Source organism: Enoplosus armatus, chromosome 21 (assembly GCF_043641665.1).
Source record: "Enoplosus armatus isolate fEnoArm2 chromosome 21, fEnoArm2.hap1, whole genome shotgun sequence".
Taxonomy (NCBI): domain Eukaryota; kingdom Metazoa; phylum Chordata; class Actinopteri; order Centrarchiformes; family Enoplosidae; genus Enoplosus; species Enoplosus armatus.
In genome coordinates, this window is record NC_092200.1 from 13,037,019 (window position 1) to 13,054,123 (window position 17,105).

The following is a 17,105-nucleotide window of genomic DNA, read 5'->3' on the forward strand; positions in this document are numbered from 1 at the left end:
ATGTTTCCCCTGCAAAAACTCTCAATAACATCATTTTCATATACACCTAAGAATGGTTTACCTAAAGCAAACTTTAGAACATCCAAGATGAGGCTCTAAAGTTTTTGGAGTGGACGCAGAATAAAGCACTGGCCATGGTGCTGTCTGGTTGGTGGGTGATAAGGAATAAACACTGACCAGAGTAGTGTTTCTGTAGTGACAGAAAATGTGATGTAAAATGCCAGCCAAGCATGACACAAAATGCAAATTCCCACGTTTCCCCACACAGTTCTGTATCATTTGGTTATCCGGCTCTGTTAATGGCTGAGAAAATATATCCTTGTTTTTCCTGTGGCTTAGTGATTAATGATTGAAGAACAATTTGTGTCTCCTCTGAAGATACTGGAGGGAGCAATGTTAAACTACATAACAGCCCTTATCAACAGCAACAGTTCAACCTGGCTACTAGATGCACCTGACAAATAGCCGTGGCAGTGAATCTACCCATTCTCACTGTCGCCACCTGAGCTACATGCAGGTCTGATGATAAGCTATTAAAGAGAAAAAGTGCCACATCTATTCAGAGCTGCTGTTATTCCCAGTGGTCAGAGTCATTAATACAGGCCAAGATGGCTTTCATGAAATAAGGAGGGAAGGTACAAAGGCAAAAATGTAAGAGCAAAGGCACGAGGGGAGGAGAAAAAGGGAGGAAACGAGGAGTGAAGGTCGATGAAAGGAGGAAGGAAGAAGAGAGAAAGAGGGCGTGAAAACGTTTCACTGATATGCACTGTCTATGATAGATGATATAAAGGAGAAAAAGTAAAAGAAAGAGAGAGGTAGAAATACATATAAAAATAGAAAGAAAATAATAAGAAGTGGAAGGAGAGAGAGGTCACTAAAGAGAATGGAGAGAGTGCAACTGATGTCAGAAACATGGAGACTGTAAAAAAAAAAAGAAAAAGAAAGGAAAGCATAGTGGCAAACTGTAGGCTGATTTCAAAAAAACACAACATCTTTTTGGAAAAAACAAACAAATGTGTAAACCACATCCTGAGGCTTTCTCTTTCTGCGACTCTTCTTTGTACCAGAATGCATGTGTATGCGTGTGTGTGTTAGAGACGCTGTGACCATGCAGGAATAATCGCTTGAAATAGGCCACATTAACCTGCAGTCCTCTGGGGCACTGGCCTGGTTTAATCCAAGAATGAAACACTGCGCGTCAAAAACACACAGATACACACTCATACTTACAATAATATTGTGCTGTCCATGGATGTGTGTATGTGCTGGGTAGATAACGAAAACAGGATGAAGACGGTGAGACAGCAGTCAGGAAGAAATACCGAAGAAGGGTGTGTGCATGTGAGAGAGATGTTTGACCGTATACAGACATACACACAGTCATACATTTGGAGCAGATGTTTAGTAGCAACTTACTTTTGGATGTTTCCTTAGTTGTATTTAGATGTGGTGACAGTGATGTTAATCTCACACTATGGCCAACAATGAACGTAGAAGTGAACTGAGTTGTGAAGAGTAGAAAGCAATGGAAACTGAACAGACAGACTGGTCAACCAATTGACGGTGTTCTAAACTGGACCTGACTGAATTGTCAAGTGTGTTGTCAAACTGTTGTCCACTGCGCTAAAAGAAAATGCCACCAGACTTCCTAAGACTACAGGTCTGTTCGTTTATGGGTGTCCTTACCACGTGAAGGAGTATATAAAATATACAGTAAATTTTCAGCCAAGAAAACCACTGTTAAAAAAACCAAACAACTGCTGGCAACTGTGTGTTGAAAGTAGATGATCGAACCAAAGAATGTAGCACAAGGTGCACAATTTAGTTGTTAAACAGATATTTTGCCACTACAAACGTACCAAATTTGATTCAATTATCCTTGACCCCACTTACGAGTCTGCTTTACTTGCTTCTTCTTCATGTCCTGTTTGCTCCCTATTTCTCTCCACCTCTCTCTCTACCCTAAACTGGGTCAGGAAACAGCCACTGTGAAAACCAGTGCGTGTACAATTATAGTTACTTAAATTGCTTTTGTTGTATCATGCAGCTCCTCTTCATAGTTAAGTATTCAGTTAAGTAATGTGGTGGCCCACGCTCTCAATGAATACTGTGAGCTTCACTTGCCTGCAAGTGCCTTGTTTAAATTGGCCTTGAATTAGCCCGACTCTGTGCACTGTATATAGACCTACTGACTACAGCTTTGCAAATTTTGGAGTGAAATACCCACACAAACGTCTCCCTTCTCCTCCCACCGAAGAAATGACTTATAGCATTAATTACATTGATCCATGCCAGCTTAATGAACCAATAATATGAGCCTGCCATTGCCAAGAAAAGGCACAATGACATAATTAATGACTTACCGCTCATCATGTCAGCACAGCCCTTATCAGTCCACTATGTGCTATCACTCTGTGCATTATGAATCCTTAATAGACAACCTCCTTTAGCTAAAAGCTGAAGCAGAATGTGTACAACTGCACATACTATTCACATGGCTTTTAAAACATGCTGCGCTAAGCAAAGCCATAATTCCACGGCCCAGTGACTTCTTTGGTGTGTTGATTTACCACTGTAGTTACATGGGCCAAGCACAGTGGGGGTAAAATTGTATATGGGGTGAAAAAGGCTCATGCTGATATACTCTGACGGAGAATTTAGCTCAAACAACATGAGACAATCTATTAAAATACTGTATCATAAGAGAAGCGTATTGTAAACCTCAAGCGTTGCAATTAAATGTACATGGTCTAATCCACAGTCTATTGATTTTTGTAGCTGCAGTGCAAATTTCCTTTGTGAGTTTTCTTATACCCATCTATTGAAACTACAAATACAAGGCACAGTAAATTATAGATAACAGTGGATCCTCTCTGTACACTTCTGAAGTGCACTTATTTAATTAATTCCTGCTTGCAAAGACAATCCTATCACTGTATGCGCTGTTCAGAATTTCACCGACAATAATCAAAGCAATATCCCACAAGAATAAGAGTAAACCCAATGACCCCATAACTCTGAAATGTGCTTCAAAAGCTACGCTCTGTGCTTAAAGGCAATCCTCACTCCTTTCAAGTGAGTCAAACTGATCAACTCAAATGCTGGTCTAGAGTGGCATATTTACTGCTATGATTCTGACCCAAATGCTAATGATAGCTATTAAGGCTAGGCTGGTTAATGACATCGAGGGAGCTGTGAATGTGGCGTGACCGACTTGGGTGTTTTCATGTGGGTACGATGTGGTAATGGGATTAACATGGCGTACCTAAACCCACATTGAGATAAGCTCAATGAGGCCCTATTAAAAATACATTGCTGGCAACAATGGAGTTACGGAAGGAGCAGTTGAGAATGAGTTTGTCTGACTGTGTCAGTTTGATAGAAATTGTGCCCAACTGTGCTTCATTCCCAACTGGAAAATAATGAAACGTAGAGAATGTGTACGTCTAAATAACAAAAGGGTCCATGATGGCCTTTTCTATACTCCTTATTCTTTACTCTCTCTTATGTATTTTCTCCATTTGTCCCTGGGTTGGGTGCAGTTGTTGGAATTGTGTGAGAATGACTCCACAGCACAGGAGCAATAACCAAAACAGGAAAAGGGCTGTAACATTCAACTCATGTGGGGAAGGGAAAATGTCCTGATGTGTGTTATTGCATCTATATATCATGTATACCTGACACTGGGTAAGCGAGCATCAATTAACATGAAGTGAATGCGTGCTGTGTGACTGATTGACAAAATGACTAAACTGATGTAAATGTTCTACTTCTAATGAACACATCTTTTGCTTCCTCATACAAGTTTATCCCAGCTCCATTATTACGTGTATCTATAATCTTTGTTGTCTGTCTGCAGTGTCTGTAGGGAAGGGGGTCTTTGGCATAGCTGGACACAAGACTATGCCAAAGTCTTCCGAGAAGGGTACATTTTAGGTTTACGACTGTTGAGCATATGAAGTGAAGAAAAACACAAAGGGGGGGGGGGCTTACCGGTGTTATTGCGATAGGGGCCTGCGTCCGGCCCCTGGCTCTGGCTAAGGCTCCTCATGGGGCCTTTGTTGTGGTAGACACGTTCTTCATAGATGGGATCTATGTGGTGCTCTGGGGACCCCAAGGGCCGAAGGGGCTCCTGACTGTGCTGACTACTGTAGGAGCCACGAGAGCCTGGAGGAAAAAAGAGAGGGAGAAGAAAGATGTAAGGACGGGATGAAAGAAAGAGGACCAAACTCGAGACGAGGCACAGTACATGAGGTTAGGAAGGGTGGTACAGAGGAATTGAACAGATGGATTTTAGTGAAGTGAAGGAATGAAGAAATAGAGGGAGGATAGAGGATAGAGGGAAGATAAGTTGCAATTTCGTATAGGAATTGGAGTGGGAAGGCAGTGATAAGAAACACAGAGGATGGAGAGGGTGAAACAAGATATCCACAGGATAAAGACTAAAGAGAGGATAAAGAAATAAATAAGGTCAAATGAATGTGGGAGAGGATGGATGGGTACCTGAGTGAGACAGGAGAAAAGAAAAGGTGTGGGGATGATGGGTGAAAGGCGATAACAGTGATGATAAGAGGGAAGAAAAGGATTGGAAAACAGCACTCACTCAACAAATAGAAGGCCTATATGACTCCTCTGTTTTTAGACCTGTCCATTTCCACTCTGGACCTTTTTTTTTGCTCGTGTAGAGAGTTACAAAGCACCAAGTGACAGACAGCTCACTATTTATATAGTGGACAGAAAAGGGTGATGATGTGTGTGCGTGTACGCTTGTATGAGTGGTAGGGGAAGTTGTGAGTTAGAGATGCACCAAATCTGAAGAAAAGAGAGAATGACATAAAAATAAAGAGAGACATGCACAGCGACACATGAGATAGGAAGAGGCAGAGATCGAGAGAGTCAGAGAGAAAAGAGCGAGAGAGAGAGAGGGATGCCTCTGTATTCATTTTTTTAATCTCTACGGAACACATTGCTGGTCGTCAGCTATAAAGTAATGAGATGTAGTGTCCCCCCTCTTGCTCTGTGTTTGGCAGGAATCCCACAGACACGGGGCAAGGAAAACAGCAGGCATTTGTTCATTACACAGAAGAACAAATGTTGGGGATTGTTCATGTGATCGTGCATAGTATTGCATCCAAAATGATCTACATTAAAGTCAGGGCGCAACAAACTAACCCTGAAATTTTTGTGTTTTCTCAATCATGGTTGTTGAACAAATCATAAAACGTACGATTTTTGTCTTAATGACGATCGTGTTTTCTGATGTGTTCGGCCTACTTATTTATTTATCTGTCTCTGTCGTTACCCCTCTACCTAAGCCGAAATCTTTTGAACTCTTGGCTGTAAGTGTTTGTCTGGGTTCAGATTTTATATTTGAAAATGCTAGATTTCCTCCCACTGTCTCACCATAGTGCACCTTGCTGGGCAAACAAATAGGGCACTCAGACCTTTTCATTACAGCCTTTTACGAATCTTGAAGTACTTAATGCTCTTTGTTCTATTGATCCAGTGGGGCTGATCAGTTAGAGCAAAGGTTTTTATTATTAGCAGCTCCCTTTCTAGTTGAATGCTTAATTTATATTTTTAATCTGACTGTGCATCCCTGACTTTCGGAAGACAGCCTACATCCTACCATTGCATAAAGGGGCTCCATCCAATGAGCTAAATAATTATCGACTGAATAACTATCATGTCAAGTGTTAGAGAAACTGGCAAACGATCAGGTGAGAATTTTTTAAAAATCTTACAATCATGATTTAGACCTGGGCATAGTACTGTGACAACAGCATCAAAAGTCTTGAATGATGTTGCTAGTGCATTAGTTAACAAGCTGGATTGTGTCGCCGTTTTTATTGATTTATCTAAGGCTTTCGATACTGTTGATCATCAAATTTTGATTTTTTGAAAAGTAGTGTAATTGGTTTGCAAATCATCTCAGTGGTAGAACACAAGCTGTTGTTAGTCCAGCTTTATGAGTGTTAAAGGTGTGCCAACTTATATTCACAATTTTTATTAATGAATTAGGTGTAGAAGTTAGACACAGTACTATTAATCTGTGTGTGGACAACACTATTTTCTATACAACAGTGCACTCAGTTGCTCAAGCGGTTCAAAACATTTTGATTTCTGTGCTGTACAGCAATGTACAGAATAGCTCTGAAACATGTCGAACCCAGTATAGACCAAACACTACTTGAATGTTTTCTCTCAAACAATTCTGCTGTCCTTAAACATCGATCATTCTGTTTTGTGTGTAATACCACTTAACTTAACAACTACTACACAGCTACAGAGGCAGAACTTTTATTTTTAATTATTTTTATTGACTTTTTTTAAGGTTGATGGGGGCAATTCACCTGAGCTCCACACAGAAAGAACACAGCCAGTAGGCTAAGGCCTGCGGCATACAGCTGTTGATAGTGGAAGGTGCTGAGCTGCTGGGGTGTAGGGGTCTTAGTTTGATGCGGACTCCTTCTCCCGCCTGTCCTTGTTCTTCTTCCTCAATCTGAGAAAGTGGCGGACTCTTTTCCAGATTGAGTACCTCTTTCTTTTCTCTGGGAGCTTCTCCTCAGAGACTTCGGGCTCTGGAACCAGTTCAAGTGCCTGTAAAACAGTGAGGGACTCTCCTTCAGCTCTTCATTCAGTTGGGCAATTTCTCTCTGGGGGGCCTGACTGACCCCTTTTTCAGCCTTGAGCTTGGTGGCAAGCTTGTGATTGGTTGAGGTCAGTTCCTCCAGGCCAACTCTTGAAGGAGGGCATTTTGCTCATCCCTCAGCCCATGGATCAACTCCTGATCCACTCTCACCTTTTCAGCGTGAGACTGTTTCTCAGACTCAAGTTCTTGCTGATGGGCGTCTCTTTGTTGCTGCAACTGGTCCAGTCTCACGCTCCTCTCTTTCTGGAGCTTGTTGGTGAGATCTTCTACCTGCCTCCATAGAAACTTGTTCTCTTTTGTCTCAGTCTCCAGCCTGGTAGAGAGCTCACTGACCTTCTCCTCCTGACGGGCAATGAGCTGCTCTGAACCCTGGAGGTAAGCCTTCAACACCTCGATCTGGGGGTTTAGAGCCTTGTTTTCTGTCTCACGCTCCTCCAGCTGCTTGGCCCAATTGTTGGAGCCAAAGGCTGACAGATTCAGTTTGAAGGTCAGTCAGTGTTCTGACTGTTGTCTCTGTTCAAAGTTGTCTCTCTCTCAAAGTGATGTGTTACCTATTGAAATGTCTGAAATGAAATGACTCTGCTTGAACAGTTGCCGCTTCATATAAAAATAAAAACTGTTTTCTGATCAAAACTCCAAAGTTTCAAAGTTCTGCAGTTCCAGTTGTTTCTGCATGTCATGTTTATGCATATAGTTAATCACTTTGACCCCAGAGAATCATTAATGACTCAATCTGTGATCCAAATGTAAACACAATCACAAACCATCAACAGTCAGAACACAGTGTGTTATCAATCCCAGCTGTTCTCTAGAAAACTAATAGTTCCACTGAAGTGAATATTACTTTTCTTACCATTGAAATAATATCCTCTTATAAATACCTTGGTTTACTTCAAAGAACATATTAATAAACTGACCATAAGTCCTTAAAAGCAAAACTTTTATAGAAATAAGGCATGTATTACCAAGAATGGCAGAAAGCAAATTGTTCACTCAACCTTTTTATCTGTTTTGTCAAGTCAAGTACATTTTATTTATATAGCCCAATATCACAAATCACAGTTTGCCTCAAGGGGCTTTACAATCTATACATCATACAACACCCTCTGTCTGAGGACAAACTGCAGTCTGTCATTCCGCCCTTATGCTTTGGCTACACTGAACATGTAACGTATGCAAATTAATATTTTTACCGGCTACACCTGCAGCGCACGTAAGGTGTGCGTAGTGTTGTATGAGTCACAGGCAAAACAAGACGGCAAGCTTTCCTATTGGGATTGTGTCTTCAATTTATGGACCCAGCACAGCGCTGTGAAACTTTCTCTTTTTCACCGAGTTTGTGTAGTATGGGTAAGTGAACATCTACAGATTACGTGTAAGGAATAAAGGGTGATCAAGACCCCAACGTGGAAGCCCTGTTTGATACAAAGTAACGGATATACAGTATGACTAAATATAGACACTTTATGACCCATTTCTGTGTAATGAGAAAGCTGATTGGTAGTTGTTGGCAGTGAGAAGAGAACGGCACTGCAATCTATTTATTTACAAAGCACTTTTTGGCAAACTTCCTGGGTATCTCACATGTCTTTTTAACTTATATTATTTTCACACTGCACTAGGACCCAAAACTATTTGGTCCTCGAAAACCATCATGTTAGTACTAAGATTGGGAAACTGGCTCTTAAATACTACGCTCCACACAAGTGGAACAATCTGCAGAAGCTTGTCCCTTATGTTGATGTCCTTGCTCTGTTTGTTGTATAATTTGTTGATGTATATTGTAACTTTTGTGTGCTTTTATTGTTTTATATGTACTGTAATCTGGGCGTCCTTGTAAAAGAGAGCTTGCTCTCAATGTTCCTCTCTATTTAAATAAAGGTTATGATAAATGTAAGGCCTCCCCCTGAAAACACAGAGAGCAAAATTTAAATTAGGAAAGTGAAGAAAAGGAAGAGACCAGGGGAATATGAAGATGAGTTAGCAGAGATAGTGTGACATGGCAGAATATAAAATGAAAAGATGTGCACATACTCATATGCGCACAGGTTAAGAAAGCTATGATTGACTGAGAGAAAAAGTGATGGTCCAGTGGAGCTAACGTCCTATCATATCCTATTATCTCTCGGTCGAAGTCGCGTGCCAAGGATTTTCCAGTGGATGAATGGGGGCGAGTGCAGTGCTTCAAGACTCAGAATGAAAACCCCACAAACCTTCAGATCATATCAGAAATCGATGGATGTGAGGCGCTCAGCCATCTCAGTAGGATCAAGCACATACAGTAGCATGTAGCCATGCTGTAGTATTTTTTTGCAGCTTAAGATCGCTGTCTATTTCTTGTCTTAACTAACCAATAAAGCAAGACCAGTCAAAAAGAGTGTCTTTAAGACCAATCGCAGTGAAGACTGTTATTATTATTAAACCTCCTTTATTGAACAGTCTATGAGGTAGGATGGTGCAAGCACCCTTGGAGATGAACAGGAGCCAGCCTGCACTTCCTGTACTATAGAAATGATAAAGTAGTGGTTTACCTCATTATGCCTGTCTTGAGCATGACTGTGGCAAAGAAGCTATTACATTTTACGCAACTGTGTCCTTTCAACAGCGTGATTAACTGACTAGCCTGTTTACCTCCCTTGCTAACAAAAAGGTAGGCTGCCTCCTGTCACACTCTGCTAGCCAGCAGTGGCCAGATAGAGAAGACAAATAGAGAGTCGAAGAGAGAGGCAGAATAAGGGAGTGAGATAAAGAGATAAAGGAGATAGAGAAAAATTGAGAAAATGACAGAAATGGATAGAAAGAGAGCTTCAATTTTGGACACTACAACACCCATTGAGCTCAACAGAAATTAGAAGAAGCAAGAAAAAGGCAGAGTTGGTCAGAATATGCATGAAGGAGTGCTAATTAGAGTCATGGACACACCCATTAACGGCATGACTCATCCCAGCTCTCTGTCTTCCTTCATTTCGTTCGTCTTTGAAGTCTTGGTGAGTCGGTTTTATTTCTTTATTCATTTATTTTTTTGACTCACAAGGGCCCACTCGTGGAAGAACTGACCTCTTTCTTTCAAAGGGAGAGGGAACTTTAAGAAGAGAAGAGAAGAATGATGCAGTGAGAGAGAAAAAAGAGAGAGATGCCCTCCCATGATGTTTCAATCTGTAAAATATTTAAAAAGGATAACAAAATCTAAAAACCAACTCTGGTCCCTTAATGCCTCAATCTTGTTTGTGCAGTTAAAACAAAAGCAAACTAAATATCACCTACACCTACAGTAAGAAAGAAAATATTACTTTCTTTGCTCTTTCATATGTAACCATGTACAGTACCTACTATAATTCCACCCCAGAAAGCGTGGTATATCTGTCAAGTTAAGACTCAGTATTAAAGGTGATCATATACTTCCAACAGTTTTCTGGGCCAGTCCGATCAAAAATAGAACAGGACCATATATTTAAATATCCAAGGGATCACTGCTGTGCCTTAGGCTCCCATGTCGACCCCTAATCAGTGTCAATGCCAATGAAGCTCAATCTCTAAATATCAGCCCACATCTCAATTTGATTAACTGATAACTTTCTTATCTCTGTTTGTTAATATATATATATATATATATATATATATATATATATATATATATATATATATATATATATATATATATATATATATATATATGTATAGATCAGCTGGGTGTTACGATATTGTGCCACTATGGCAATATTTATACACAATGGACTATGTCACGCAGGCCCTTCATGCAGAAAGCACGGAGAGGAAATTTCTTTTTTTAGGCCATTTCGTTTTTACACAGCTTAACTCCACTGTAGAGTAGGTGCTGTAGAGCTGTTAAGTACCTCTCCAAACAGGCTACAGTAGATGAACTCTACTGTGCTTTTTCCAGGAGGATATCACCCACTGGGGATAAGCAAACCTCTGACTAATAGTATCTATTAATAATTCTTGGTTGGTAGATTTTGGAAATACACTGAATACCAGAAATAAATGAAAGTAAATATCTTGCATTTTCAAGATTGATATATTGCCTTTAGATATTTCTGATACAATCAACCACAGTGTGGTAGTCCAAGCTCATGAAAGCAAATTCTGATTATATGACCCAGGTCTGCTAATTATAGTGACACTCTGAGATCTCTTTTCCATCGGGACTCGTTCCTGCTTAGTCTTTTCTTCTTCATCTAAAGTCCTCAGGGGAGATGGAACCACAGGCATTGCTTCAAGAATGAAGGTCATGTTCTTCATCAATATAGCTCCAAGTTCAAAGGACTAATCAATTAAATTTACTCCAGAGCTTCAAAACACTGCCGCCTCATTTAATCAATATAATCTTGTCAAATATTTCATGTATGTTAAAAAGTCAACCTGTGGTGAAGGACACTGTAACAGAAGCACCGATTCGGCTTTTACGTGTACTCAGTCTGAGTGTGTCCATTCACTATCATACAAAAATGGTGGAGATCTTTACTATACTACAAGTAAAGATCTGAAAAAGAAATAACAAGTGACAAAAGAATTTGTCTGCAGTTACATGAAGAGCAGTGAAGCTTCTTCGCATGCTCTAAGGCACAGGGCATACAATTGAATAAAGCCAAATGAAAGAAGAAGGCTATCTAAAACTACTTTTAGTCTGAATGGCACTTGTAATACAAGCCTTAAGAATTTAAAGTCCCTGAAACAGTGGGCTATCTTCAGTATTTAATTCAAATAGGCACAAACAGCCAACATGAAATAAAATTTTACACCACACTACTACGGACATGATTCCTGTTTCCACAACACATTTTCATTTTCAGTTTGACATTCAGCCAACTCAATTTTGTAGAGTCAAGAGAGAAAGCCATTAACTAGTCAATGCAACTGCAGGAGCAAATAAAAGTCTCTGTTCTGAATGCTGCTTTCATTAAGACCAGTGTCATTCTAATGCATTCAGCTCCCAGACACAGCAACTAGATCTTATTGAAGACACAATTAGAATCAGAATAATTTTAATCTTCTTAAAGCAGGTTTCTGTATGGTAGTCACAACAGATCTGTTCATAAACAGCTCATAATTCACAAATGGAAGTGCTGAACAGCTAGTTCTTCTTTATAAAAGGGCAGCCACAAAGAAGCACCGATGCCTCTTGTGAAGAACTGCTGCGATATAGAGTAGATAACCTGAATATACCAACAACCCATTGATGTGGTTATTAAAAGATTGGCTAATTCAATAGACTTAAAGGCAGAAATTGACATTTCTTAGAATGGCAGTGAGATGCTTTGAAATGAAACATGCCCTATAGCACAAATGCTCAATTGACACAAGATGTTGGATCAACAATAGACACAAACACTCAGAGAAATATTGATATTGTGAGAGATTTTCTTAGATCCATTTACTACTCACAGTGCTGTTGGGTTAAGAACAGCATAATAAGTAAGACACAGAGTAAGGTTACTTAATTCATGTGGTAGAGTTACACACATGTTTGGGTTTATGCGTGTGTGCATGTGAGACTGCATGAGTGTGAGAACTCCCACCTGCCAGACTGCCAGGCCTCTGCAGTGTAGCAGTGGCGTAGAGCTCGTGGGAGATCTTGTACTGGTCAGAAGCGTGGTGAGCTGCCAGCCGTTTGGGGGACAGAGTGGCATAGCTCCCTATGCCTGAACTCATCTGCAAAGACAAGAAATTTCTTTTTAATAAGCTCAGGGAATGTACAGGGTAAAGTCTATAACCTGGTGCTTCCTGTTATATTACAGTGCAACCAAATATATTGACATGGTTGATATGTTTCGATTTGTGTGGTTCAGATAGGAAGAGTTTGTACCTGTATTTGCTTAAATGTATTTTGCCAATTTACTACATTTATATCCAAATGAGAAACATTGGAAAAAGGGGCTTATAAATGGAAATTGGAAATGTATAAACTAATGCCAAACCACTTTGAATAAAGAATGTAATTTACACTGAGAATCCATGCAAAAAATACTTCTCATCATGGTACAGTGTGAGATATTGGATATAAACATCCAACACATTTACCTAAGAAACCAGGGTATAGATAAGGTGCTATTTGAAAAGATTACACATTGGATGAACGAAAATTGACCTGTATAGATTTTTGTTTGAAGATATGACTCAATCTGTAATTGCTCTGGAGCTGTACTACGGCATTCTTTGTCATGATTAAAGATCTGACAAAGTGGACAAGAATATAATCAATCAATACTATGACTATATAATATTATTCTTAAATGGAATATAACACTCAATTACAGCTCTGTTTAAAAAATACTAATACTGGGCATTGCCACTGTAATACTGTACTTAAATATGATCTTTGTACTATTATGCTGCACATAATAGCCACTGTCAAATTTACATCATTGAAGATGGGAGAAAGTTCTGTGTGCACACAAGCTGAACCTTGACATGTTCTCTCAATGATTTCACTCAGACTTAAGGGCACAGAGTTCATTATTGCACTAACTCTAGTACCGGTGCAGTTGCCTTGGTTTTATTCATTATAGAGTTTTATCAGCAATAGCATTTGTAAAGTAATTTGAATGCATGCTTCATGTAAAAAGGTTAATAAAATACTCTGGTAACACAACATTTCATTGCATTTCCTTTTTACAGGTGTCCACACTGTTAGAGTATAACAATCTGTACCTGGTGAAGAGGGGACGATGATGAGCTGGCCCCTCCACCTGCTGCTGTAGAGTTGGGTGGAGATGCGACCCTCAGGGGAGACCCGCCCCCTCCTGATGTTGTCACAGCAACTGTGGTGCTGGAAGACAAATGGGCAAAGATACGTAATTTGTCTGAAAAATAATGGCTTCAAATGATTCATTCCATTTCGCATGTAAAACAGTCACAGGCTTCCCCCATCATGTGTAAATTATGTGAGTTCCCTGCATGATTGGAGGACGATGAACTCCAAAGGCAATTTTCCCTTTCCATTCTATTCTACCGTTGTCACTCACTGTTTATTTATCTCTCCTCTCATGCTGTCTGTCATGCTGAATGAGACTGATGTGTTAAATACACTAATTCTTTCAAATGCCATCCCCTTTATCCACCTTCCACCACTGGACTCTATTATATATCAGAATCAACAACAATACATCAAAATCAATGTCACAGTCACTGTGGCCCTCTACCTGTATGACTTGGCCAGACGATTAGCAGGAGACTGTTTGCTGGGAGAGGAGGAGGAAGGCAGTCGTTGAGTAGTAGAGTACCCCGGTGTGTCGGAGGCTGATCCAAGGCGTTGGAGTTTGCTGGGGGAACCAGATCCCGAGCCTCCTCCTCCTCCTCCAGACAGAGGGGAACTGACACGCTGGGCAGGTAAGGTGGAGCTGGAGTAGTAAATACCTGGAGAACAAGACAACGGAGAGAAAACTCAATAAATACGGGAAAAGAATGAGTTACAATGTTATGGTAAGTTTTATATTATTTTGCATATATAGTGTAGAACTCCTAGAGTGGGGCTAGACTCTCTCCAGGTGGGAGTGGAGACTGGCTGAGCACTGCCTTGTTGGAGTTCTGCCCAGAGAACGAGAGGGTCGCCTATATGCGACTACAAATCACTGACAGGAGGCTCTGACTGTTGTTTGTGCCTGTGCACCAAACAGCAGTTCTGGATGGGGTCCTGGAAAGGCTACCATCTCAAAACTCTGTAGTTCTGCTTTGGGACTTCAATGCTCACTTGCAATGATAAAGAAAGCTGGAGGGGGTGATTGAAATGAATGGCCTGCCCAATCTGAACCTGAGCGGTGCTTTGTTATTGGACTTCTGTAGTCATGGATTGGCCATGACAAACATGTTCGAGCATAGGTTGATTCACAAGTGTACTTGGTACCAGAACACCTTAGGCCAAAGTGCTCACGAGTGAGGGTAAAATTCAGCCCACAGGTGGATGGGTGAGGCGTTAGCGAAATGCGAGCGTTGTACCAGACCGTTTTGGTGAAGAGGAAGCTGAACCAGAAGTCAAAGCTTCTGATTTACCAGTCGATCTACATTACAACCCTCACTCATGAGCTCTGGGTAGTGACAGTTTAGCATAACTAAGATTGAAGATACAAGTGGCCGAGATGGGTTTTCTCCGTAGGATGGCTGGGCTCACCCTTAAGAGATAGGGTAAGGAGCTCAGACAGCCGGAGGGAGCTCCTTTGTGTCCAAAAGAGCCAGTTGAGGTGGTTCGGGCATCTGATCAGGATGCCTCCTGGGCACCTTCCTTTGGAGACTTTCTGGGCACGTCCAACTGGAAGGAGACCCCGGGGTAGACCCAGAACATGCTGGAGAGATTATATATCTCATCTGGCTTGGAAGCGCTTCAGGATCCTCTAGGAGGAGTTGGAAAACGTGGCTGAGGAGAGGGATGTCTGGACTACCTTGCTTAGTCTCCTGCCACCGTGACCCGAAAATTAATGAATGGATGGATCATATTTTATTTAACCTAAGTAAAAACATATGCTGTATATCAGTGTGTGATAAGTCAGTAAAAAAGTATTGTCTAAAATACTGAAACCAAGCTGAATAAAAGAAAATATAATACAGTATATTCAGTACTATACATGTATAGCCCATATCCTTGACCCCAAACCAAAGGAGTCCCAAAGACAGGAGGCAATATAGCTTGTTTATAAATAATGAAGGAGCAATACAACATGTAAGAGAATTATACATACTGCAGGCTCTGAAAACATTTTACTAGTACCAAGGTTTTTGTTCCAATTCTCATGCATGTCTGTCAGTGTCTCCAAATGTCATCTCTGTGTATCCGCAGCGCTTCATGCAATGTCAGATTAATTTATTATAAAGAAAACCCATCTCCATGAAGAGAGACACAGAAGACTATGAAAGAGAAGGAGAGGTGACTTCTTACCTGATCCTGCCCCACTTTGTGATTGTTGCTGCTGGGCTGCACGACTAGATGTCACCTGAGGGGATGTGAGGGAACACAGAGCAAGTGAGGGAAGAAGAGCAATGACAGGGAAGAATGGATGAATAGAATGATTAGTGGAGGAGGGAGAAGTTGTGAGGAAGGAAAGGGAGAGGCAGAGTTAAGAAAAACGGGGTATAAAAAGAATAAAGAGTAGTGGCCATCAAAAACTTTTACGCACAATGAGTTCAGTCAAGCCTTTGAGGAGTCCCAAATCAACCTAGAGCAGCTAGTAATGAAATCCCCACAGAAAACAGGAGGGTGATTCAAACAGACTCATAGAAGAAGACCAAGCAGTCCTAGGAGCAGTCATTTCTCATAAAGTCTTTTGCTCCACCCACTTAAAGTAGAGGGAAGGATTACACATTCCATAGTATATTCATGTCTTAATATCTACCATCTGTTGTCACATGAACCCCAATATTCACAAATACTTAAAATAATTGAATATGTTATTAAAATCAGATAAAAGAATAAGACAAAGCCCTTTGGTGTTAAATCGCTCATATTGATTTCGTATGGTTAAATAATCTAAGAATATCATACAATGCAAGTCCTACAACTACCTACAGCTTTGACTGCAATGTGCAATTCATTCCTTAGAGAAAAAAGTAGTGTGCCAGTGTGTGAGGCAAAGTTAGCATGAGATGCCTTTCTACCACACATCACATGCCGGTCGATCCTAATATATTCTCCTTTCTCTCCAGAGACAGTAGGGGGGAGCATATGCTTGTGCTCCACTGAGCCTCATATAGCCTTATGTTGATGCTTAAAGCTGTAAAGGTGATTCAAATACATTATTACTAGCCTGACATGGCTGCAGTTGTACAAAGACACACTATGCAAGCACACAGTCACCTTGGAGCACTGTCATCACTGCATATACAGCAGTTACTCTCAGACATACTTAGACTTGAAATACTCAAACCTTCTGTTTCTTAGCATTAACGTTATTAATACCCACAATTGTAAACACTGACACATAAGGAGAGGCTAACAAGGTGAAAAGGTGGTTTGAATATTGATCTGCACTGCTAGAGTGTTGTCATTATATTTATTTGTTGTTCACTGATAGACTCTGTCTCTGAAATTGTATATTAAGGCAAAGACACGGTTACGCACACATGTATACACTTATGCAAACATACACAATAGAAATGACCACAAACATCTGATCATCCAATAGCCAGTGTCTCACAACAGGCAAACTAACACTCACTCTCTCTCACACACACACACACACACACACACACACATTAACAATCTGGAGTTTGTACATAACAGTTTCCAGGTGTGCCTATTTGCAGCTGTACAATTGTGCAGAAAGATTGGTAGAAAAACAGCATGCCTGCTCAGCAAACCTTCCCTGGATAAATATAGCAATACACACAGGCACACAATCTCCCATTATGTTCTGAATGGCAGTCTCTGGTTATATTTTCCTGCTTTGCGATGAGCCAAAGCGTGTCTGCGGAAGACAACAGGCCTTTGGTTCCAGTGCTGCTTTGT

The 17,105-nt window shown here is 40.6% G+C and overlaps 1 protein-coding gene across 1 annotated transcript in view; it reads right to left on the reverse strand.

The window, feature by feature from the left end:
• The window catches only part of ctnnd2a (catenin (cadherin-associated protein), delta 2a), a 198,898-nt gene that overhangs the window by 102,337 nt on the left and 79,456 nt on the right, over positions 1-17,105 (reverse strand). Inside the window, exons 6-10 of the mRNA XM_070927742.1 lie at positions 15,540-15,594; positions 13,813-14,053; positions 13,322-13,439; positions 12,184-12,322; positions 3,994-4,167 (exon numbers count right to left, since the gene is read on the reverse strand). Coding sequence (XP_070783843.1) covers positions 3,994-4,167; positions 12,184-12,322; positions 13,322-13,439; positions 13,813-14,053; positions 15,540-15,594 — 727 coding nt within the window. The remainder of the gene's footprint in view (positions 1-3,993; positions 4,168-12,183; positions 12,323-13,321; positions 13,440-13,812; positions 14,054-15,539; positions 15,595-17,105) is intronic.